At 36.1% G+C, this 24,469-nt stretch overlaps 1 protein-coding gene across 1 annotated transcript in view; it reads right to left on the bottom strand.

Annotated features, from left to right (window-relative positions):
- The window catches only part of DAD1 (defender against cell death 1), a 41,762-nt gene extending 20,636 nt beyond the window's left edge, over window positions 1-21,126 (bottom strand). The window contains exon 1 of the mRNA XM_074294215.1: window positions 20,073-21,126. Within this exon, the coding sequence (XP_074150316.1) occupies window positions 20,073-20,367 (295 nt within the window). The 5' untranslated portion in view covers window positions 20,368-21,126. The remainder of the gene's footprint in view (window positions 1-20,072) is intronic.
- Window positions 21,127-24,469: the final 3,343 nt, after the last annotated feature.

The following is a 24,469-nucleotide window of genomic DNA, read 5'->3' on the forward strand; positions in this document are numbered from 1 at the left end:
AGAGTCGAGTTACAGTATATTTGACTGTGGCTGATCAGATCAATATGAGTTTGGAGTGCTCAGTCACAGGTCAGACACAAGGAGTTCATATTCCAACAGTTAAGACAAAAAGATCTAGAAAGTTTCAATTGCTAATCAGATGAAAAGGTCATGTGGTTAAGATACAACAGCAAAGCAGAATGCAACAGATCTTTAATGTAATTTCCACTAACAAAATCCTATCTGTTTTTGATGCTGTACCTGACATAACTTTCATAGCAAGAACCCTCTTTCTGTCTATGTTATCTATAATTGCGATGCCTGCAGAAGTATTCTAGGGATAGGATGGGATAGGAAAAGGACCAGTGATGCAGAAGCTTCTGAAACTCTTGAGAGCTTTTGAGCTCACTTGTTCAAGTGTTGGTCAGGTGTTGATCAAGGTAAAAAAGGTGGGGCTTTTCTCCACAGTAACTTTCCCTCACTGATGACTAGAGACCGAGCATTGTTATTCTGAAGGCTTTGGGGTTCAGGCTCCTGGGTTACCTCTAATAAAGACTGTGGGAAAAGAATGGTTGAGGTTTTGTAATGATTTGACCTACTCCGAAAAATGCCATCTCCAGTGTCCTGCTACTTCAGTGTAGAGAGCCACAGGCTGTATGTGGGAAAACTCTGGGTGAGGTATGAGACCCTTCAGCCCAGAGGGAACCTGTTGATAATGTTTGGTTCGGCTCTCATCTCCCCTTGGGGGCGGTTCAGCCTTCCTCAGAAGTTGGGGGGAGGAGGGAGAGGTGTGACCACCTGTGTTCTACAAGAAGCAGAGATAGGTACAGTAAAAGAGGCATTTACATATTAATAGCAGGGTGCTTATAGTTAGCACTTGGGTAATGATACTAGAGTTGGGATATGCTCAATGTGCTACAGTGATATAATTATACTAAGGTATTTAGGGCTGAGAGAACTTGAAATAAATGCACTCCATCTTTGACCATCCAAGTAGGTCCCTCCCTCATCACTCTTCCACTAAGACCAAGGACTCAGACTGGTCCTGAGATCCTCCAGAGAGCTAGTCTGGACAGTATATTTTGGTACCCCAGCATGGGGGCTCTAGAAAGTACACTACACTTCAACTAATCTGGCTTGCCTGTCCACCATTATCTCTGCAATTGCATATACCTTATATGTGTGAGAGAAAACTGAATGGAGGGAAAACCTTAAATTAAGGCTACACTTTGCTCTACTGACTAAAATACTTTTTTTGTCAAACAATAATCACAATAAGACTTTATGCTCCTTATACCTCTCAGTATGCTATCTGCTCCCTTTTAATGTTTTGATCAAGGATGCCTTTGATACATGTGTATTTTCATAAGGATTTTACAGACATGAGAAAGCAGGAATAAATCAGTCAGTACTTGACCTTTTTTTTTTTTGTTCTTCCTCCTTTTTTAGTATTAATAGAGCCTATGATTTTTTTTCATTCTTTTGTCTTTCTCTGAATATATTTTAAAAATCAATCTCTCACTTCTTTCAAAACTGTTATCAATTCAAATATGGATATACTCTGTGCATCTTCAGTAAGGTCTCTTTCAGTTTCATCTTTAAGTGGAATTTTCACCACACCATAAAGGTACACATGTTCCAAAATATCCTTGTAATGAGAAAAAATAATTGCACCACTTAAAAAAGAAAATTTGCCTAAGGCCAAAAGGATTCTCACTGACAACTAGAAAATAGCAACCCACTGACATCTACCCAAAAGTCAGCCAACTACAAATCATTGTTTCTAGGAAGTCTATTATGATAAAAACCAGTTCTCCATAATCCTTTTAATGACCTACACAAATTTATTATAAAGAGATCAGAACTGGCTAATGATTTAATCAAAGGAAAGCAATTAAAAACACCTTGTGAATCAGGTTTTACAAAAGAAAAATTGAGAAAAAAGTCACAATCTGACCACTTGATCTAAAAATTATTGGGTCAATATCATTAAGTTCACTACAGTGAAATTACCCCTGGTCATCACAAATCTGATTGATACATCAAAGGAATAGTAGTACTTCATATTACAAGAACCTCAAAGAAGTCTTCACTTCAACAATCCATCTTCAGATTCAAACAAATGCTCAGTGGTTCTCATACTCAAAAGTTAGAAAACATGAGGAAAGAATGAGATTATTTGGTCAAGTACAATGATATCCAAACTTGTTTGAACATATTCTCCAATATTTAAATATATTTATCACACTTATATCACACTTTACTAAACAACTGCATTATAAAATTTAAGCAAAAAAAAAAAAAAAATTTAAAAGGATGTTAAAATGGGAAAAAAAAAAAAAAAAAAAATCTGATCCTAGGGTCAGTTACTCTGATTTTTGTACAAGAAAACAGAATCCACAAATGAGAAGTGCTTGCCACAGCTGCTATGGGTTGAATAGGTTATAACTGCCCTGGAACAGTGAAGGAGCAGCAATGGGTTAAAGACAAATCTACTAGGAGTAAGGCAACCTATCCTCTTCTGATGGCCCCACTTTGTGCTATTTCATGGCCCATGCTTTGAAGGCCATTGGCCCAGAGAATAGATGGAAGCTATAAAAAAATTGGCTTCAGACTTGTCTTATCATCATTAGACAAACTTAAAACAAAAGTGATAATAAATGTCTGCATCTAGAATTCACATACATAAAATGAGGGGAATATTATTAGATATCTTCAGAGATCCTCTCTAGTCCTAGATTTATTAGTCTATGAAATAAAATATTTGATTTTGATTAGCTAGAGAAGACCATGTAAATTTATAAACCCTATTGAGTGCTAAACTAGGTTATTGTGGAAAAGAAATGGATGTTCTCCTCTAAAGATATCAAAAAATAGGATAAATGCTCATTTGCTAGAACAACATTAGACATTGACAATATGTTGATTCAAAGAAGTGAGTGAATGAACCCCACACTAAAGGAATCATCCTATGAAAATACTCAGAGGCCTTTGACATATTGGTAGTTCAATCAAACTCGGTAGAAAATATTTTAGTTGTCATAAAGGTATTAAAGAAACTGTGTACAAAAACACACCAGTATTTGTGGAACTCCGGTTCCAATCTTACCTTAGATTAAAAGTTGTAGTTTAATTTTCAAAATATCTATGCTTAGAATAAATTCATACAAAGATGAAAAGTACATGACAGTAATGGAAACACAGACAATTATATGCTCCTTTATATCTGACATATCAATACCACATTTTTACCCACTTAAAAATATCCAATAACTTCCCAGCAATTATTAAAATCAAGGCCACCCTATACAACATGGCTCCAATTTCTCTCTTCAATCCTAAATATTCAAACATTTCACTATACACCCTCCACTCCAACCAAATGAATTAACTTTATTTTCTCCAAATATATTTTGTACATTTCTCCCTGGGTTCTCTCAATCAAATGCCCACCTCTCTACATATCTGAATCCTGTCTCCTTATTTTTCTACTTCTCCTTTAATGTTCCCAAGTTTTCTAATTTAGATTCTTTTTACAATGTACTATCTGATAGGCTCAAGGTAAAACTTTATACAGCTTATTTCCAAATCTTTATCCTTCTCCGCTCATTTCTCAGAACTCCAATCCTTACTTCCTTAACTTGTTGGATAATTTACCTAGATATCTTTCAAACAACTATCTAAAACAGGACACATCTTCCCCATGCCCCAACTTGTCTTTCAATGTTCTTGTATTGATGAGATCAATTCTCCTACTCTCCTAGAATTAATCCTTACCTCTTCTCTGCCTTTATCTCATCTAGACAACTGTCAAGTATCAAATTGGTCTCCATGCCCTAAATTTTCTTGAGGAAACTTTTCTTTTTAAAACATCCTTTTTTCCAATAGTTCTGATTTTTTCTTTCTTTTTATTCTGAACTTAAAACACCAAATAAAATGAGCATTTCCATATAGATGGCATAAAAGACATCTATACATGAAACTTACAGATTTCTATGTCATTCTGCATGCTTTTTCTTTTAAATATTAAAAAAAAAAACCCACAAGATTTTATTTCCAAAGTTGGATTATTTCTATGAGTCTTTCTGGCCTTTCTACTATTCTTTTTTGTGCATTTAAAAAAAATGTGTCAATTTTCTTTTCTTTTTTTCTATTCTATCACATCTCTTTTCCATCCCACTCTACCTCTAATTAGAAACAAGGGGGAAAAAGCCTTGTAACATATGCAGAAAATACTAGACATATTCAAAAACATGTCTTATTCTGTATCAACGTTGGGTCCACTACCTTTGCATCAGAAGCAGGTAACCTCAAGGGTCCTCTAGATTGATTGGTTACTACACTGATTAGAATTCTGAAGTTTTTCAAAATTGCTTGTCTTTATATTATTATATAAACCATTCTTGTCCTGTTCACTTCACTCTATATCAAATCACACAATTCTTCCCAGGTTTTCTCAGAAACTATTCATTTCATTATTTCTTATAGAAAAACATTTCATTGCACTCATATACCATATATACTTGTATATTTGTTCAATAATTCCCCAATAATGAGCACTCCTTTAGTTCCTAGTTCTCTTTTACTACAAAAAAGAGATACTATAAATACTTTTATATATATATAGGTCCTTTTCTTCTTTCTCTAATCTCTTTGTTGTATCATCTACAGTCGTATCATTGGGTCAAAAGAAAATTATTTTTTGGTCTGGTTCCAGATTGTTTTCCAGAACAGCTGGATGAATTCACAACTATACCAACAGTGAAACAATTTATTTAATTTCCTGAAGTTATTCCAACAACTTCCATTTTTCTTTTTTGTCAAGTTAAGTCAATCAACTTAAGTTGCATTTCTCTAATTAGTGATTTAGAGGTTGTTGTTGGGTTTTTTTGTTTTGTTTTTTTTTTAATGTGGTTGTTTATAGCCTGGATTTCTTCCTTTAATTTTTTAACTATTGACAAATAACTTCTTGTCCTGAATTTTTTTCCTTCTGATCTTTTTCAAAGAAACTGCTACAAAGATTTTTTTCTTCCAACTGCTTTTTCCTTTCTAATTTTAGGTGCATTTCTAATATATTACCCCTTCTACTACCCAAATAATCTTCCTAACACAGCTCTATAATCATGTCATTCCACTAATAAGAAATCTTCACTAGTTCTCAATTACCTATTAAATAGGATGTAAACTCCCTATTCTTTCCAGGCCTACTATAGAACCAGGCTTCATTCTACTTATCCAAGCTTACTTCACACCATTCTCCAATGTATTTTTAATAGTTTATCAAAATCAAATTATTCTTCACTCCTCATTCTTGTTATACTTTCTGCCATCTTTATGCTTGTCTTAACATCATATCTCCTAAATGAAAACATTACTCTCTTCCATCTCCATTTCCTCAAGGCAAAATTTAGCATTCCTCCCCACTCTATCTTCTATAAAGAAATTTATCCTCTCCTCCTCCTCCAATTTTTCATAAAACCTTTGCCTGTTTCTCTTCTGCCCCATTTCATTCTACCTTGTATTACAACAGTTAAAAGAATCTCAATCCTCTGACTTCCATTCTGCCATGCTATATGTAGTAGTCCTTCCCAATTATATCGACTTCTTTTCATTTTTTCCAAGTGTGTCCAACTCTTTATGATCCCATCTTGGGGATTTCTGACTTACTCTGCAGATACATAACTGAGGCAAACAGATTAAATGATGTAATCAAGGAAAGCTCAGAGCCAGATGTGAACTTAGTAAGATTGAGTCAGATTTCTGATTCAACACTCCATCCATTGCACCACCAAACTGCCCATATACATTCTTTAAAAAACTATAAACTCATTGCAGACAAAGTATGGCATTTTTTGGAATTCCTAATGCTTATATGTGTTTGTATAAACATATTCAAGAGTCACCTCAAATCTCACCTTCTTTGTGTTTTTTACCTTTACTATTATAGAACCACTGATTTTTTTTACCCTCCTCTGAATTCCACCTGTACCCGCCCATTTAATATTTCTATTCATTACTATAGATAACTTATCTGTTTATGCTCTCATATTCAGAGCATACTGAGCACACTGAGAAACCAAGGATCAGAATTGGGGGGAAAAAAAAAAAAAGGCCATTAGACAACTTTGAAGAGGGCAGTGTTAGCTGAATGGTGAGATCAGAAGATAAATTACAGAATATTTAAAGCAGAGGAAAAGGAAAGAAAATAAAGGCAATAAATATAAAATAACTTTCAAGGAATTTGACTGAAAAAAGTGAAAAGAAATAGAATAACAGCTTGAGGATATTATAGGGCTCCATTTCCCTCAAGCTGCTCACCTACATTCCAACCTACATGGAGCACCCTCTAGTGGCTTCCCCTTCTCAACTTCCTGTTATATACATTCATCCCCCAATAGAAAGGGCAAATTCCTTGAGGGCAAAGTCTGTCATTTTCTTCTTTCCTCAATTCTCAGAACAGCCTGGAACATAATAGATGCTTAATAAATGGTTACTGAGTATTAGCTACATGGTTTAGTGACAACTGCTTTTGAAGATGGGAGAAACCTGGACATGCTTTAAGTCAACAGGGAAAACATTAAAGAATTTGAAAATGTGGGGTGGTAAGATGGAAGTGGTTTACAAGGGGCTCATCTCAGCAAAGAAAAGAGATACCTCTTAAAATGAAATCTGAGTGGAGGAAGATGCCTGAATGATATTAGAAATGAGGAGAGAAGAGGAGGCTCTTGGTAAATGGCTTCAGTTTTTTCAGTGAAGTATGAAACAAGGTCTTCACCTGAGAAAGTTGGAACCAGGAGTACTACAGGAACTTTGAGAGGGTTTGAACAGCTGATGGAGAATGGAATAATAAACCAATTAAATATAAATGTGTCAACATGACATAGTACATAGAAAGTTGGTTTTAGTAAGACTTGAGTCAAATCTGGCCTTTGACACATACTATACTCTGCAAATTTAGTTACTTAAATATCCCTTTCACTCCTGTGATGTTTACCATCCCAGTACAGACTCTCAATTCCTCATATTTCCAATTCCTACAATAGGCTTGTGGTTGGTTTCCCCACTCTAGTTCATCGAACACTCTCCCACCAAATGTGAGCTTCCTATACTATTCAATAAACCCTAGTGTTCCCTATTACCTTCAAAATCAAAGGTAAAAATACTACTTAATTTTTAAAGCCTTTCATAACTTAGTCCCTTTCTATTCATTTTTTCCATGCTTCTTACATTTTACTCTCTTGCACATATAGTGATGCTGACCTTGCTGTTTCTCAAAAGATTCTCTATCTCCCAATTCTGCGCTTCCATGAGCTATTGATGCTTAAAATGCTTTCCCTCAAGGGTGAAGCCACAATGTCAAAATACAGGTAGCAACCCAGATGAACTCTTCAAAAAGCCTCTTCCAAACAACTCTGAAATTACTCCTCAAATTTTGAACAGCACAGTTAAACAAAGGTCAGAATGAGAAATTTGTCCAGGCTAAGAAAACTTAGGAGGCTGGCCTGAGAGGTGACCCCATGGTGGGGATCAATCCAGAGCACACACCACAGCAAGTGACAGCGGCAATCTTTGAAGGTGGCTACAATAGTATCAACGGTGGCACTGGCAGCTTCCAGACTCTCAGCCCAGAGATGCAATCAGACAATTGGTAAGAAGATGACAGAAAACTCTTTGCTGGCACTAGGTATGGCTGGAGGTGAATAGCAACTCCCATTGCCCATCCATAGTTCTGCATCACAGTTGCAGAGAAGAGAGCTCATAGTCATAAGGAAACAGGGGTCCAAGTTCTAAGGCTGAAAGAATTGCTAGTGCTTGTAGCTGCAAGGAAGCAGGGACTCTTCTTGAGTATGACCAGAACACAGAACAAGAGAACACTGAGCACACCTCTCCCCACATCTCACTACCCACAAAGAACCAAAACATTTCAGACCCCCACAATTACCCCTGAAAACAACAGAACAAAAAAGCCTCAAGTTTGGAACAATTCCTTCCCATTTCAAGGTGAACAGAGCCTAATTTTAACATAAAGTTCAAAGCCAAGAAATAAACAACAAAAAAAGAACTAGACCATAAAGTTATTATGGCAGCAAAAACTCAGATGACAAGAGTGAAAACAGCTACAAACAATGCCCCAAAGGGGAGGAAATGGTAATTGGACACAAGCCCAAAGAGAATTCCTGAGTTAAAGAAAGAAGTAAGAATAATAGAGTAAAAAGTAGAAAAAGAAAAGAGTGATGCAAGCATAATCTTCCAGGGGGAAAAAAACAGATACTTAAAAGAAACAGAGGACTTTCCAGCATTCCTGACAACAAGATCAGAGTTGAATAGCATTAAAAAAGTAAATATGAAAGAATAATGATAAGGGTCTCAATGTAAAATCCTTACATTCCTATATGGAAAGATGATATATGTAATTTTTAAGAACTTTATCATTACTAGGGTAGCTAGAAGTACACACAGAGAACAAAGATGAAAGCCTATTGTGTTGGGGTGATCTCAAAAAAAAAAAAAAGTAAAGGGATGAGAAAAAGGGATGGGATGCATTAAGAAAAAAGGAAAAGGTGAAGAAGAATGAGGAAAAATTCTTCACATAAAAGAGGCAGGCAAGAAAGAACTTTTTATAGTGCAGGAGAAATATGGGAGTAATAGGCAAAGCTTGAATCACATTCATCAAAATTGGTTCAAATAGGTAAAACTATGTATACACACTTAATGGGGTATAGAAACTTCTCTTGCCCAAAAGAGAAATAGGAGAGAAAAGGGATGAGATATGGACTCAGGAAGTGGAAGGCAGAAATGATAAAAGGAAGGGCAAATTAAGGAAGGTGTGTGGTCAGAAGCAAAACAGACTTTTAAGGAACAGAGTAAAAAGAAAAGGATAAACAGAAGAGAGGGAAATATACAGAAATCATAACTGTGAATGTGAATGGGATGAAGTTACCCATAAAAATGGAAGTAAATAACAGTTTAGAAACCAAAATCCAATAATGTTGTTTATAAGAAGCACACTTGAAACAGTAAGACACAGAGTTAACATAAAGGGCTAGAACAAAAACTATTATACTTCATTGGAAATAAAAAAGAATCATTATCTCAGACAAGTAAAAGCAAAAATAGACCTAATTAAAGAGAAAATCAGGGAAACAACATTTTGCTAAAATATACCAAAAAGACAATGAATATCAAAAAAATTTTACTAAAATAAAGGTCTCATTTTGAGATAAAGGTCTCATTCCTCAAATATATAGGGCACTGAGTCAAAATCATAAAAATAAGATCCATTTCTCAAATGATGAATGATTAAGAAACATAAAAAATCAGTTTTCAAAGCTATCTACAGTCATAGAAAATAAATGCCTTCTAAATCACTATACATTGCAGAGAACATCAAATTAAAACAACTCTGAGGCACCACTTCATATCTATTAGAAATGACAAATTCTAGAGTGAATGAGAGAAATAAGTATACTGATAAATTACTGGTGGAATTGTGAACTGGCCCAACCATTCTGAGAACAATTTGGAAATATATTCAAAGAGCTATAAAACTGTGCATGTTCTTCAATAAAACTACTAAGTCAATATCCCAAAAAGAGCAAAGAATCTTATATTTTCTTGATCTTTGCTCCAGAAAGGAATTACTTGTACAAAACTATTTATAACAGCTCTTTTTGTGGTGGCAAAAAACTAAAAACTGAGATGTTTATCAATTGGGGAATGGGTTGAACCTAAGTTGTAGCATACGTTTGTGACAGTATTAAAGGTGCTAGATAAAATGATGTGGGGAGAGAGAGAAAAGGGATGGTTTCAGGAAAAAAAAATAGCAAAGGCTCATTTTTTTGAGTTCAAATCTGATCTCAAGACACTTACCAATTTTGTGACTGTTTAACTCAATTTTCCTCATTTGTAAAATGAGCTGGAGGAAGATTCGGAAAGATGGCAGAGTAGGTAGGTAAATTCCATATTCTCCCAGTTTCCTACAAACAAATCTGCACTTCAGGGCAAACAGACAGGTGAAAAACCAAGAATACTTGGAGCAGAACAGGGGTCTTTTCAGACAAGATCTGAAGAAAGTCCCCAGAAGGTATTAACCTGTCTGAAGTGCAAACACCTCTGGGTTAGCTCTGCAGTAGGAATCCCTCTGGCTATCTGGTTGTGGCTGACCCTCAGTAGAAACCAGAGACTTTCACTGATGAAACCCTTCACAGTGAACCTTCACTGACTGGGAACTCTAGGCCCAACTGTGCTACTGAAAGATGGCCCTAGGTAAGAAGGAGCCAACATTTGGTGAGGCAGAGGCGAGGCTGGTTGTGGGCACTTGCAGGGAGCTCTTAGTTTGGGGTTCCTGGTCAGAGTGAAGAGCTAAAAGGAAACTTGAGGTAGCATCCCACCACCCCATTATTAGAGGTGTTTACATTAATACTGTTTATTTTTTTCAAAAATGAACCAGCAAAGAAGAAAGAACCCCACCATTGAAATATATTACAGGAACAGAGAAGACCAAGATTCATCTGTGGGGAGGACACCCCAAAGAGTAATGTGAAATGACTCCCTGATCAGAGAGAATTTATAGAAGAACTCAAAAAAGAATTCAAAAGTCATATGAGGGACACTGAGGAAAAACTAAAGAAAAAAATTAAAACACACAAGAAAAACAAGATTATTTAAAAAAAAAAAAAAGTTAACCAATTAGAAAAGAAGGTACAGAGTCTCAAATAGGAAAATAACTCTTTGAAAATTCGAATTGGGCAAGGGGAAGGCAGTGAAGCAATGAGAGACCAAGAAATAACAAAAAAGATTATAAAGAATGAGAAAATAGACCACAATGTGAAACATCTTATATAAAAAACAACAGATCTGGAAAAAAGATCAAGAAAATATAGGAATTGGACTGCCAGAAAATTGTGACCAAAAAGAGAACTTTGTCACAATTATTGACACAATAATGCAGGAAATAATCTTTAAAAATTGTCCTGAAGTGATAGATCATGAAGGAAAAGTAGAAATAGAATGAACCACTGATCACCAAGTCAAAGAAATCCTTTGTGGAAAACTCTTAGGAATATTATTGCCAAATTTCAAAACCCCCAAATCAAAAAGAAAATTTTGCAAGAAACAAAAAACAATTCAAATATGCTGGAGCTACAATTATGTATGTAGACTTTATATTTAAGATTTACAACAGATTAAGCTCAAAAGAAAGTCTAAAAGAGAAAGATAAAAAATAGTAACCATGGTAGCCATCCTCATCTCAGATCAAGCAAAAACAAAAATTGATCTAATTAAAAGAGATAAGGAAGGGCATTATATCCTGCTAAAGGGCAGCATCAATAATGAAGCAGTATCAATATTAAACATATATGCACCAAGTGGTGCAGCATCTAAATTCTTAAAAGAGAAATTAAGAGAGCTGCAAGAGGAAATAGATAGCAAAACTATAATAGTGGGAGATCTCAACCTTGCACTCTCAGAATTAGATAAATCAAACCACAAAATAAATAAGAAAGAAGTCAAAGAGGTAAATAGAATACTAGAAAAGTTTGATATGATAGATCTTTGACGAAAGCTAAATGGAGACAGAAAGGAATATACTTTCTTCTCAGCAGTTCATGGAACCTATACAAAAATTGATCATATACTAGGGCATAAAAACCTCAAAATCAAATGCAGTAAGGCATAAATAGTAAATGCATCCTTTTCAGACCATAATGCAATCAAAATAACATTTAATAAAAAGCCAGGGGAAAATAGACCAAAAAATAATTGGAAACTAAATAATCTTATACTAAAGAATGATTGGGTAAAACAGCAAATCATAGACATAATTAATAACTTCACCCAAGAAAATGACAATAATGAGACATCATACCAAAATGTGTGGGATACAGCCAAAGCAGTAATTAGGGGAAGTTTTATATCTCTACAGGCCAACTTGCATAAAATAGAGAAAGAGAGGGCCAACGAATTGGGTTTACAACTAAAATTGCTAGAAAAGGAACAAATTAAAAACCCCCAGACAAACACAAAACTTGAAATTCAAAAAATAAAAGGTGAGATTAATAAAATTGAAAGTAAAAAAACTATTGAATTAATTAATAAAACTAAGAGTTGGTTCTATGAAAAAACCAACAAAATAGACAAACCCTTAGTAAACCTGATTAAAAAAAGGAAAGAGAAAAAAGCAAATTGTTAGTCTTGAAAATGAAAAGGGTGAACTCACCACTAATGAAGAGGAAATTAGAACAATAGTTAGGAGCTACTTTGCTCAACTTTATGCCGATAAATTCGATAACTTAAATGAAATGGAAGAATATCTTCAAAAATATAGCTTGCCCAGCATCTAAATTCTTAAAAGAGAAATTAAGAGAGCTGCAAGAGGAAATAGATAGCAAAACTATAATAGTGGGAGATCTCAACCTTGCACTCTCAGAATTAGATAAATCAAACCACAAAATAAATAAGAAAGAAGTCAAAGAGGTAAATAGAATACTAGAAAAGTTTGATATGATAGATTTTTGGCGAAAGCTAAATGGAGACAGAAAGGAATATACTTTTTTCTCAGCAGTTCATGGAACCTATAAAAAAACTGATCATATACTAGGGTATAAAAACCTCAAAATCAAATGCAGTAAGGCAGAAATAGTAAATGCATCCTTTTCAGACCATAATGCAATCAAAATTACATTTAATAAAAAGCCAGGGGAAAATAGACCAAAAAATAATTGGAAACTAAATAATCTTATATTAAAGAATGATTGGGTAAAACAGCAAATCATAGACATAATTAATAACTTCACCCAAGAAAATGACAATAATGAGACATCATACCAAAATGTGTGGGATACAGCCAAAGCAGTAATAAGGGGAAATTTTCTATCTCTACAGGCCTACTTGCATAAAATAGAGAAAGAGAGGGCCAACGAATTGGGCTTACAACTAAAATTGCTAGAAAAGGAACAAATTAAAAACCCCCAGATAAACACAAAACTTGAAATTCAAAAAATAAGGTGAGATTAATAAAATTGAAAGTAAAAAAACTATTGAATTAATTAATAAAACTAAGAGTTGGTTCTATGAAAAAACCAACAAAATAGACAAACCCTTAGTAAACCTGATTAAAAAAAGGAAAGAGAAAAAAGCAAATTGTTAGTCTTGAAAATGAAAAGGGTGAACTCACCACTAATGAAGAGGAAATTAGAACAATAGTTAGGAGCTACTTTGCTCAACTTTATGCCGATAAATTCGATAACTTAAATGAAATGGAAGAATACCTTCAAAAATATAGCTTGCCCAGATTAACAGAGGAAGAAGTAAGTAGTCTAAATAGTCCCATCTCAGAAAAAGAAATAGACCAAACTATTAACCAACTTCCTAAGAAAAAGTCCCCAGGACCAGATGGATTTACATGTGAATTCTACCAAACATTTAAAGAACAACTAACTCCAATGCTATGTAAACTATTTGAAAAAATAGGGATTGAAGGAGTCCTACCAAATTCCTTCTATGACACAGACAAGGTACTGATACCTAAACCAGGTAGATCGAAAACTGAGAAAGAAAACTATAGACCAATTTCCTTAATGAATATTGATGCTAAAATCTTAAATAAGATATTAGCAAATAGACTTCAGAAAATCATCCCCAGGATAATACACTATGACCAAGTGGGATTTATACCAGGAATGCAGGGCTGGTTTAATATTAGGAAAACTATTAGTATAATTGACCATATTAATAATCAAATTAATAAAAACCATATGATCATCTCAATAGATGCAGAAAAAGCATTTGATAAAATCCAACATCCATTCCTACTAAAAACGCTTGAGAGTATAGGAATAAATGGACTATTCCTTAAAATATTAAGGAGCATATATTTAAAACCTTCAGTAAACATCATAAGTAATGGCGATAAACTAGAACTTTTCCCTATAAGATCAGGAGTGAAACAAGGTTGCCCACTATCACCATGACTTTTCAATATAGTACTAGAAACTCTAGCCTCGGCAATAAGAGCCAAGAAAGAGATTCAAGGAATTAGAGTAGGAAATGAGGAAATCAAATTATCACTTTTCGCAGATGACATGATGGTATACTTAGAGAACCCCAAAGACTCTGCTAAAAAGCTATTAGAAATAATTCAGAATTTTAGCAAAGTTGCAGGATACAAAATAAATCCACATAAATCATCAGCATTTTTATACATTAACAACACAATCCAACAGCAAGAGATACAAAGAGAAATTCCATTCAAAATAATGGTTGATAGTATAAAATATGTGGGAATATATCTACCAAAGGAGAGTCAGGAATTATATGAGCAAAATTACAAAACACTTGCCACAAAAATAAAGTCAGATTTAAATAATTGGAAAGACATTCAGTGCTCTTGGATAGGCCGAGCGAATATAATTAAGATGACAATACTCCCTAAACTAGTCTATTTATTTAGTGCTATACCAATCAGACTTCCAAGAAACTATTTAAATAACCTAGAAAAAATAACAACAGAATTCATATGGAACAACAAAAGGTCGAGAATTTCAAGGGAAGTAATGAAAAAAAAAAAATTAAGTGAAGGTGATCTAGCTGTACCTGATCTAGAACTATATTATAAAGCAACAGTCACCAAAACCATTTGGTATTGGCTAAGAAATAGACTAGTTGATCAGTGGCATAGGTTAGGTTCACAGGGCAAGATAGTGAATAAAAATAGCAATCTAGTGTTTGACAAACCCAAAGATCCCAAATTTTGGGATAAGAATTCATTATTTGACAAAAACTGCTGGGAAAACTGGAAATTAGTATGGCAGAAACTAGGCATGGACCCACATTTAACACCACATACTAAGATTAGATCAAAATGGGTCCAAGATTTAGGCATAAAGAACGAAATCATAAATAAATTGGAGGAACATGGGATGGTTTACCTCTCAGACTTGTGGAGGAGGAAGGAGTTTGTGTCCAAGCGAGAACTAGAGACCATTATTGATCACAAAATAGAACATTTTGATTACACCAAATTAAAAAGTTTCTGCACAAACAAAACTAATGCAAACAAGATTAGAAGGGAAGTAACAAATTGGGAAAAAATTTTTACAGTTAAAGATTCTGATAAAGGCCTCATCTCCAAAATATACAGAGAATTGACTTTAATTTATAAGAAATCAAGCCATTCTCCAATTGATAAATGGTCAAAGGATATGAACAATTTTCAGATGATGAAATTAAAACTATTTCCACTCATATGAAAGAGTGTTCCAAATCACTATTGATCAGAGAAATGCAAATTAAGACAACTCTGAGATATCATTACACACCTGTCAAATTGGCTAAGATGACAGGAACAAATAACGATGAATGTTGGAGGGGCTGTGGGAAAATTGGGACACTGATGCATTGTTGGTGGAGTTGTGAAAGAATCCAACCATTCTGGAGAGCAATCTGGAATTATGCCCAAAAAGTTATCAAAATGTGCATACCCTTTGACCCAGCCATACTACTACTGGGCTTATATCCCAAGGAAATACTAAAGAAGGGAAAGGGACCTATATGTGCCAAAATGTTTGTTGCAGCCCTTTGCATAGTGGCTAGAAGCTGGAAGATGAATGGATGTCCATCAATTGGAGAATGGTTGGGTAAATTATGGTATATGAAGGTTATGGAATATTATTGTTCTGTAAGAAATGACCAACAGGAGAAATACAGAGAGGCTTGGAGAGACTTACATCAATTGATGCTAAGTGAAACGAGCAGAACCAGAAGATCATTATACACTTCAACAATGATACTGTACGAGGATGTATGTTGATAGAAGTGGATATCTTCAACATAGAGAAGAGCTAATCCAATTCCAATTGATTAATGATGGACAGAATCAGCTACATCCAGAAAAGGAACAATGGGAAATGAGTGTAAACTGTTATTTTTACCTTCTGAATCCAATTCTTCCTGTGCAACAAGAAATTCGGTTCTACACACATATATTGTATCTAGAATATACTGTAATATATTTAACATGTATAAGACTGCCTGCCATCTGGGGGAGGAGGTTGGGGGAGGAAGGGAAAAAATATGAATAGAAGTGCAAGGGATAATGTTGTAAAAAATTACCCATGCATATGTACTGTCAAAAAAAAAAAAAAGTTATAATTATAAAATAAAATAAAAATTTAAAAAAAAATAGTAATCATGTTATACAAATGAGAAGCAGAGAAAGAATATGTACTGTCAAAAAAAAGTTATAATTATAAAATAAAATAAAAATTTAAAAAAAAATAGTAATCATGTTATACAAATGAGATGCAGAGAAAGAATAGACACAGAGACATTTGAGAAAGGAGGAGGGTTCTTAGTTCTGAAAACCTACTCATGGGGTAGGTAGGTGGTGCAGTGGATAGTGACCCTGAAGTCAGGTGAACCTCAGTTCAAATCTGACTTCAGACACTTAACATGTCTTAGCTGTGTGACCCTGGTGTCAAGTCACTTAACCTCAATTGCCTTAGCAAAAAAAAAAAAGGAAAAAGAAACTATCAAAACTTACTCACATTAGGAATTGGTTCTATAGGCAACACTACATATATACCATAAAGGGTATAGCACTCTTCAAAATCTATAAAGAAATAAGGGGGAAGGGATAAGTGGATGTGGAAGCAAAGAGTAAGGAAAAAAGACAAGAGACGGAACTTTGAGTTGGGGAGTAATAGTAAGCCAAATTATGAAACATAATTTAATTAGAGTCAACTGGGATAGGAAAGACATGTATGTGGGTTATGTGTGTGTATATATATATCTATATATACATAAATATCTTTTCTTAACTGTAGCTTGCTTGGGGGGATGAAAGCAAGATGGGTGTCTATGTATGTGTATGTATATATTTACATATGTATACATAAATATATCTTTTCTTAACTATAGCCAGTTATAGTTAGGGAAAAGGGGGAGAAAATAAAGTAAGGGTGCAGGAAAGAACAATTTACAAGGAAGTAAAGACGACACCCATGAATATAATTTCTTCCACTAATATATATACTTTCTTAAATTGGTATTTGTTCTATATTTTGAATTCTCCCTGATGTTTTGTTCGGCACATGATAATATTCTATTTTGTTTTGTATTGTATTTGTTTTTCTTTTTGCTTATTCTGTTTCTTCAAATAAAATAAATTTGAAAAAAAAAAATTTTAATTGAGCTGGAGAAGGAAATGGCAAGTAGCTCCATCATCTTGGTCAAGAAAACCCCAAATGGATGAATTGGACATGACCAAACAACATATGAACTGATGTAAAGCGAAGTGAGATCGTTGTGCACAGTACCAATGATGATCAATTGTGAAAGATTTGTCTATTCAGATTAATAAAATGATCCAAGACAATTCCAAACACACATGGATGAAAAAAATACTACTGCTCTCCAGATAAAGAACTCATGAACTGAGTAAAAAAAGAAGCACAATTTCTCATTTTTTGCTTTTTTGTGTGAGACTGTGTGTGTGCGTAAGAGAGAAATATACAGCCATAGTTAACATAGAAATGTTTTGCAAAATTCCTATGTATAACAGATTTCATTTTTCTTGTCTTCACAATGGGCTGAAGGAAGAGAATTTAAAACTCAAAAAGTTAAAAGAATAAACATTAAAAGTAAATAAAGTTTGGAAGAATTAAAGCTTTTACAATTTGGGAGGGGGAATAAAATGGAGTAAGCTCCTTAAGAGCAAGGATTGTTTTTGCCTATCTTTGTATTCTTAGCACTTAGCACAAAGGTTTGCAGAGAATAAATGCTTAATAAATACTTACAAACCTATCAACCACTTCTCAGTACCCCAAATAACTCTCTAAAACTATAAATTGCAATAGTGGCATAGTTCTACACTGGTAGAAGGAGCTTCTTCGTTGGGCAGAACAAAGAAGTAAAAATGTATTGTCAAAATCTTTTTTCCCAATGACTCATAGTAGCATGGAAATGATACTGGATTGTGCAGTTAAAACAACAAAACTCAATTCTAGATGTACCTAAGCTCAAACCTGTGTCTGATCCAAGGGCCAACCTGGCTAAAATACAAAATAGTCATTACCAGAGTGACTACAGGGTAATAAACTGTCATAGTTTTCATAGATCTCCCAAATTGTGAAGAATTGCAACCTGCATCACTGGAAGAAATACTCATAACAAAGAAGTTACAGATTCTAGGTCCTGGAATATGTATTAATGACTTGTATGTTTAAATGCCTCGTTATCCGAGAGTACAAAATTATCAACTGACGTTTATTAAGCACCCACTAGATGCATATATATGTATATGTTATGAGTTATACTTAGGACTAGAGACTAAAGACCACAATAAAAACGGTTCCTACCCTTGAGCAATTTACTTTCTATTAATAATATATAGAGAGCCAACCCTGAAGTCAAGAAGACCAGAGTTTAAACCTGGCTTCAGATATTTGACACTAGCTGTGTGACCTTGGGCAAGTCTGCCTTGCAAGAAAAACAATGTAAATAATGATAATTACATTATCACTATATTCCTATATATTAATGAATCATGGTTAAATTATTAGTATTATATATTAAAATTATTAATAATTATGAGTTTCCTTTGGGCCAATTTTCTTACAGAGTGATAGGGCTGAATTAGATTATCACTAAAATTCTTTCTGTCTCCTAAAATTTCATATTCTATAATCAAATTCGAAGATAAATCACTCAACTGGAATCAGCTTAGAATGAGTTCTGAATTTGCCTCTATAGCATGAGTCAATGGGATGTCACTTTATGGACCTTCCCAGTTCCTGGAACTATCAGCTAGCTATGAATATCTGCAGGAAATAATCATGTCAGTAAATCAACAAATATTCATTGAATCTATTACATATAAATTCTATATGGGCTATATAAAAAAGCAGAAATCAGTTTATCAGAGACAAACAATGTCATTAAACATGGTTAAGAGTGTGTAAGAGGATGTCCAAGGCTGAGTGCATGAAAGTGAAACACAAGGTTCAAAGGTTTGAAGAAGAGACCGTACTAGGTTTAAAAATTAAGTGAGTATTTATATACCATGCACATTGTTAACTGGAACTCTACTGGTGGGATGGGGCAGTGTTAGGGGAGGAAGGAAAGAAGCATTTGAAAAATACCTACTATGTGCCAAGAGCTTTTACAAATTACGTTTGATCTTTCCAGCATCCTTTGGAGGTATCTGCTATTATTCTCCCCATCTGACAGTTGAGGAAACCCAGTGCTCCCTGGTTTCTTTATGTCCTAACTTAAAAATCTCACCTTCTAAAGGAGATCTTCCCTAACCCTTCTTAAGTCCAACGTGTTTCTTCTACTATTTATTAGTAATTTAATAATAAAATTAACTTATTTATTCTGTAGTGTTCCCTGGGTTTATCCCCCATTGGCCAGTAACCTCCTCGAGGGCAGGCGCTTTCCTCTGCTTCTTGTGGAACGCCACACGCCAGTGTTCAGTGACGGGTCTGGCATACAGTAAGTGCTCATAAATGTTTACTGATTGGCTGGCTATCTAGACCAGAGTCAGAGCCCGTATCTGAGGCTGAATTTGAATTTAAGTTTTCTTGACTTCAAGCTCAGCCTTAAAGCAAAACCAAAGGCTGGGCCGGGTTCGAATATAAACTGGAGAGAATTTAGTAAGTCACTGGGTGAAGATGAAAAAGAACTTCGAAGAGAGAAACTATCTACGGGAAGGATTTCACCGAGGCAGTGGTCTAAGTGGCCCCCCAAACAAGCAGGAAGGGAAAGGCTTCACTGGACTGAACGGGGAGCAAGTTATGAATGGAGTGGGGGGAGGGGAGGTAGTCTGATACAGGGACATTGTGCTTTCAAATAATAGCACTGAGTCCAGTTACAAAGGCTCACTCATTCTGTGCCTCACTTTACCGCAACCCAGGAAGGGGGCCACACAAGGCAAATTTAGTTCAGACCATTCATTTTACAGGAGGGGAAAGTGAGGGCCGGAGGCTCAGCAATAGCAAGGAGTGTGGCCCGCGTCCCAGGAAGGGGCAAGGAGCGTGCACGTTACGGGAGCCCCGCACAGGCCGCACGGCCTCTCTGGTGGTCATCTTTACCCGCCAGGATGAAGCTGCCCACACAGGAGATGAAGCCGGAAAGGAAGGAGTTGAAAGGGAAGGTCCCCACGAGGAGACAGTAACCGAACTGCAGAGCTCCGGTCAGCAGGATGTAGAGCAGGTAGGCGTCCAGGAGCTTCAGGCGCTGCGGCGTGGTGCTCATGTACTCCTCCAGGAAGCGCGAGATCACCGAAGCCACCGAGGCCGGCATGGCTCCACCGTCCTGCCCGCGGCCCGCACCGCCCGCTCCGCGACCAGATCCCACCACCATTCGAGCGGTGTTGTGCCCACGCATGCGCACTGCCGACCACCGACACCGCCACGCCGACACTCCCGAGTCTGCGAGTCTGCGCAGCAGCCCACCAGAGCCTCGGCCCGGCCCGGAACGTGACTCGCACTCGGCGCAGGCGCAGCAGAGTCCCCCGCCTACCGCCTCTGGGCGGAACGAGATGCGCAAAGGAGCGCCACCCGCTTAGGGAGACGTGTCCCTACAGTCCTATCTCTGGAAGCCCAGGAGGTGACGCAAGCAGTTGCTCCGGCGAGAGACTAACAGGAAGCGGGGACGAGGAAAAAACGGACCGGGCTGCAGCCCAAGAGTTCCGGGCCTCTTCGTTCCTCCCACTTTCCCGGCACGCGCCAGAGGGGTAATCAGGGAAAAGATTTCGATGCCGCGTCTTGTAGGGCCGGTTCCCGGTCGGTTCCTAAGTTGTTACTGACACATTCGCGCGGAGCTGAAGCGACCGTAGTTCGACTGGCCGTATCACCTCACTGCGCAAGCGCCGGCGTAGCCCCCAGTCAGATTTCTAGAGGAGGGGGTTGAGGAGGAGGAAAGGGAGGGGGTGTTAGGGGAAGAGGAGGAAGGGAAGACACTGCTGAGAAAAGGAAGGAGAAGCCAGTAATTAAAGGCGGAAGAGAAGCGGGAGGGAGGACAATATTTCCGTTAACTGGCTTTTAAATCAATATCAAGTCTAAATCGAAGTACTTATTTAAGCCTCGGACAGAGGCTCGCTGTGGGGCCTTAGGTAAGTCGCTGTCCCTCTCTGGGCCCCAGCTGCCACCTCTACAGTGCCGGAGAGTAGGTGGGAGGAGCCCTGAAGCACTCTTGGGCGCCCCCGCGGCTCTGACGTTCTGTGACTGTATTAGTGTATTTTCCCCAGCAGGCGTTTGTAGGGCCTTAGAAACGAATAATCTCCTAGTGCTTTAAAGTTTGCGAACGACTTGTTTTTGCTCCTCGTAACCCTCGAAGCAATATAAGTATGGCAGTATGTATCATTAATGTGCAGAGTGTTGGGCTAATACTAGTCACCCAGGATTCCTATCACATGGTGTTACTGCCCTTAGTCATAGCAGTGTGCACATTGTGAATAGTATTGATGATGATAATCATTGCTATTCATATTAATAGGGAAATTTAGCCATAATAATAATAAGCTTACGTAGATATAACCTTATAGCCTAATGTAGCTCCTTAAGGTTTGCAAAATTATAACTACCTTATTTTATGCTTAGAACAATCACGGGAATTAATTGCTCTTTTTCCTCGTTTTACAGGTGAAAAAATTGAGGTAGATAGCATTTAAGTGACTTGTTGAGGGTCACACTACTCGTGAACTATGTGGATTTGAACTCAGGTGTCCCGCACCACTTACCCATCTCTAAATAGGAAAATGATTATACCCATTTTAAAGAAGAAGAAACTGAGGTTCAGAGAGGTTAAATTTAATAGCCTGTAGTTACACAATGTCACAGAGAAGGGTTTGAACCCAGATTACTAATCAGTCATTGAATCCTCTGAATTTAAATTTCTTTTACACCTAGTTTTATGAATTCGATTTAAGTTTTTTTTATTTTATTTTAATTTTTGTTTCAGTCCCTCTGAAAATGGCAAATATTGAAGAAAAAGTCAACTGCGTCCTCTGGTTGGCTGAACTCAAATCAGCAACAGCTGTAAGAAGAAAATTTGCTTCCCATTATAAGAAAGAGGCTCCCCACAGAAATTTAATTAACAACTGGATGAAAAAATTCAAGGAAACGGGCTCAATTCATGACAAGCCCAGATCTGGGAGACCTCGAGCAAGTGAAGATGCTGTGGCTGAAATTGCAACTGAAGTATTTATAGCACAAGATGGTGGCTATGTTGAATTTTAATAAGAAATTTATCAGTATTTTAAAATTTTAAATAATTTTAAGTGTTATTTGTTAGTTTGTAGCATTTATACTTCTGAAGTTATTAAAGCTTAGAACTGCACTAATAGTTTTGGGACATCTTTTATTTGTAGTCTGAGGGGCTGGGTTCCAGACATGGTTCTGCTGCTTTGTACACATATAAGCCATTTAACTTCTCTGGACTTCAGTTTTCTTACTAATAAAATCCAGGGATTGAATTAAAATGATCCCTCAGACTCCTTCCAAAGACAGAGAATAAAATTAAGTAGCACCCATTGGCTTCTCTGGTCAAATAATGGCAATTCTAAGAGGGTTTGGGGCCCAGCAGCCTCAATCCCTTTCATCATGTCTTCATCAGTGGGCAAAATCCTGTTAAAACTTCTGCAAAATGTCTGGGTATACAGCACTAGATATATTGGGGCTGCTTTGATCTTTGGCTCCCAAATGAGGGCCAATTACTGGATGAATCAGAGACTGATTTTCAATTCAAATCAAGATTGAATGAGATTATTTATGTACAGGAGGATGTGCCCCTCCTAGAGGTCAGGAGAGTTTGAAACCTAAAATTACTCTTTCCCCACAGATTAAATGGGACACAGTTCACATCAGGGCCTTTTCAATCCTTCCCCCAAAAGATCTCAGTTTATATCAGTAGAAACCATCCAAACCTTACTACTCTGTTCAGTCATGTCCAACTCTTCACGACCGGATGGACTATACTGTTCACGGGGTTTTCTTGGCAAACTTTTGCCAAGAAAACCCCGTGAACAGTATAGTCCATCCAGTTTGCCATTTCAAACCATTTTGCAGATGAGGAAATAGGCAAACAGTTAAATGACTTGCCTAGTCACACAACTAGTAAGTGTTTAAGGTGCTATTTGAACTTTGATCTTCCTGACTTGACTTGAGCTGAAGTATTCTATTTACTGAGCCATCTAGCTGTCCCTACATAAATGATTATTACGTTCAGCTCTTTAGGTTGAAGTTGAAAGTCGTGTGACCCAACTGGGCTTATGTGTAAATTAATAGACACTCATTTCTCTGATTCAGCCCCTTTAGAGTAAAAATCATATGTAAAAACATATCCTTTGCAATTCTAGTAGGGGGAACATTTTTTAATGAGGATGTGGCATCTACTATACTTTGGACTTGAATCATATAATGATTCAATTAAATATAATTTAATTAGCTTCCAATAAAACGTGGGAAAATAGGATTATTCCAAGACTTTTGTTTATGAGTTAAGAGAATTTGAAAATCTCATATACTGATAGACTATGTATAAATACAGTCAATTTCTTTGGTGATTTGAACCTTTTTTACCTCCCTGCCTCATTAGCAAGTAAAAGGATAGTTTCAGCTCTAAAAATAAACTTTAAACATATTCCAAGAGGACATTTTTTTGATTTAGAGGCAGACTACTCAAAGTAGTGATAATACTATTGGTACTGTTCAACCTGAACCCTTGTTGATGTATTTCCCTCCTGTTTGATCTGCCTTTTATTTCAGTCATCATTATTTGCTTTTCCGTAGAGGGGATACAAGAAAAAACAAGAAACATGAAAATCAAATCAAAATGACTTGTTGAAAACATTGCAGAATTTTGCAGTCACACCAACACACTGAATCACTGTGTTTTTATGAACTATTTAAGCAACATAGCAAGAAGGTGGCCTGCTGCCTATCTGCATTTATGTCTGCAAAATCCTGCAATATTTCTTAGTCTGGTGGACAAATTTAAACTATTCATACAAATAACATTTTAAATGGACATTATCAGAAGCACCTAGTATTTTGGGGAAATTTATTTAAAGACTTTTTCATATTTCACTGGACAAATTACCTGATTGATCCTAACAATAATTATAGGACTTAAACCTAAGCCTTCTTAGCCATTGCTTTTCTTTTCTTTTTTTTTAATTAAAACTTTATTTTCAAAATATATACATGGATACTTTTCAACACTAACCCTTACAAAACCTGATGTTCTAATTTTTTCCCTTCCTTCTTCTCACCCCCTCCCCTATAATCCCATTGCATATAATTCTACCCTGTGCCACTGTCTCTTCAGCAGCTACAGAACTATTGCCTGTCCCTTTAAATTAAAAGGCAAATTAATTTTGTGTTGATGTGGCTGAAAAATTTTATGATCTTAACACTGATAGTGTTGTGTCCAAATAGTGTTGGGTGAAAAATATCAAAAAGGTTCCTTATGTGTAAAATGAATGGAG

This window comes from Sminthopsis crassicaudata, chromosome 2 (genome assembly GCF_048593235.1).
Source record: "Sminthopsis crassicaudata isolate SCR6 chromosome 2, ASM4859323v1, whole genome shotgun sequence".
Taxonomy (NCBI): Eukaryota; Metazoa; Chordata; class Mammalia; order Dasyuromorphia; family Dasyuridae; genus Sminthopsis; species Sminthopsis crassicaudata.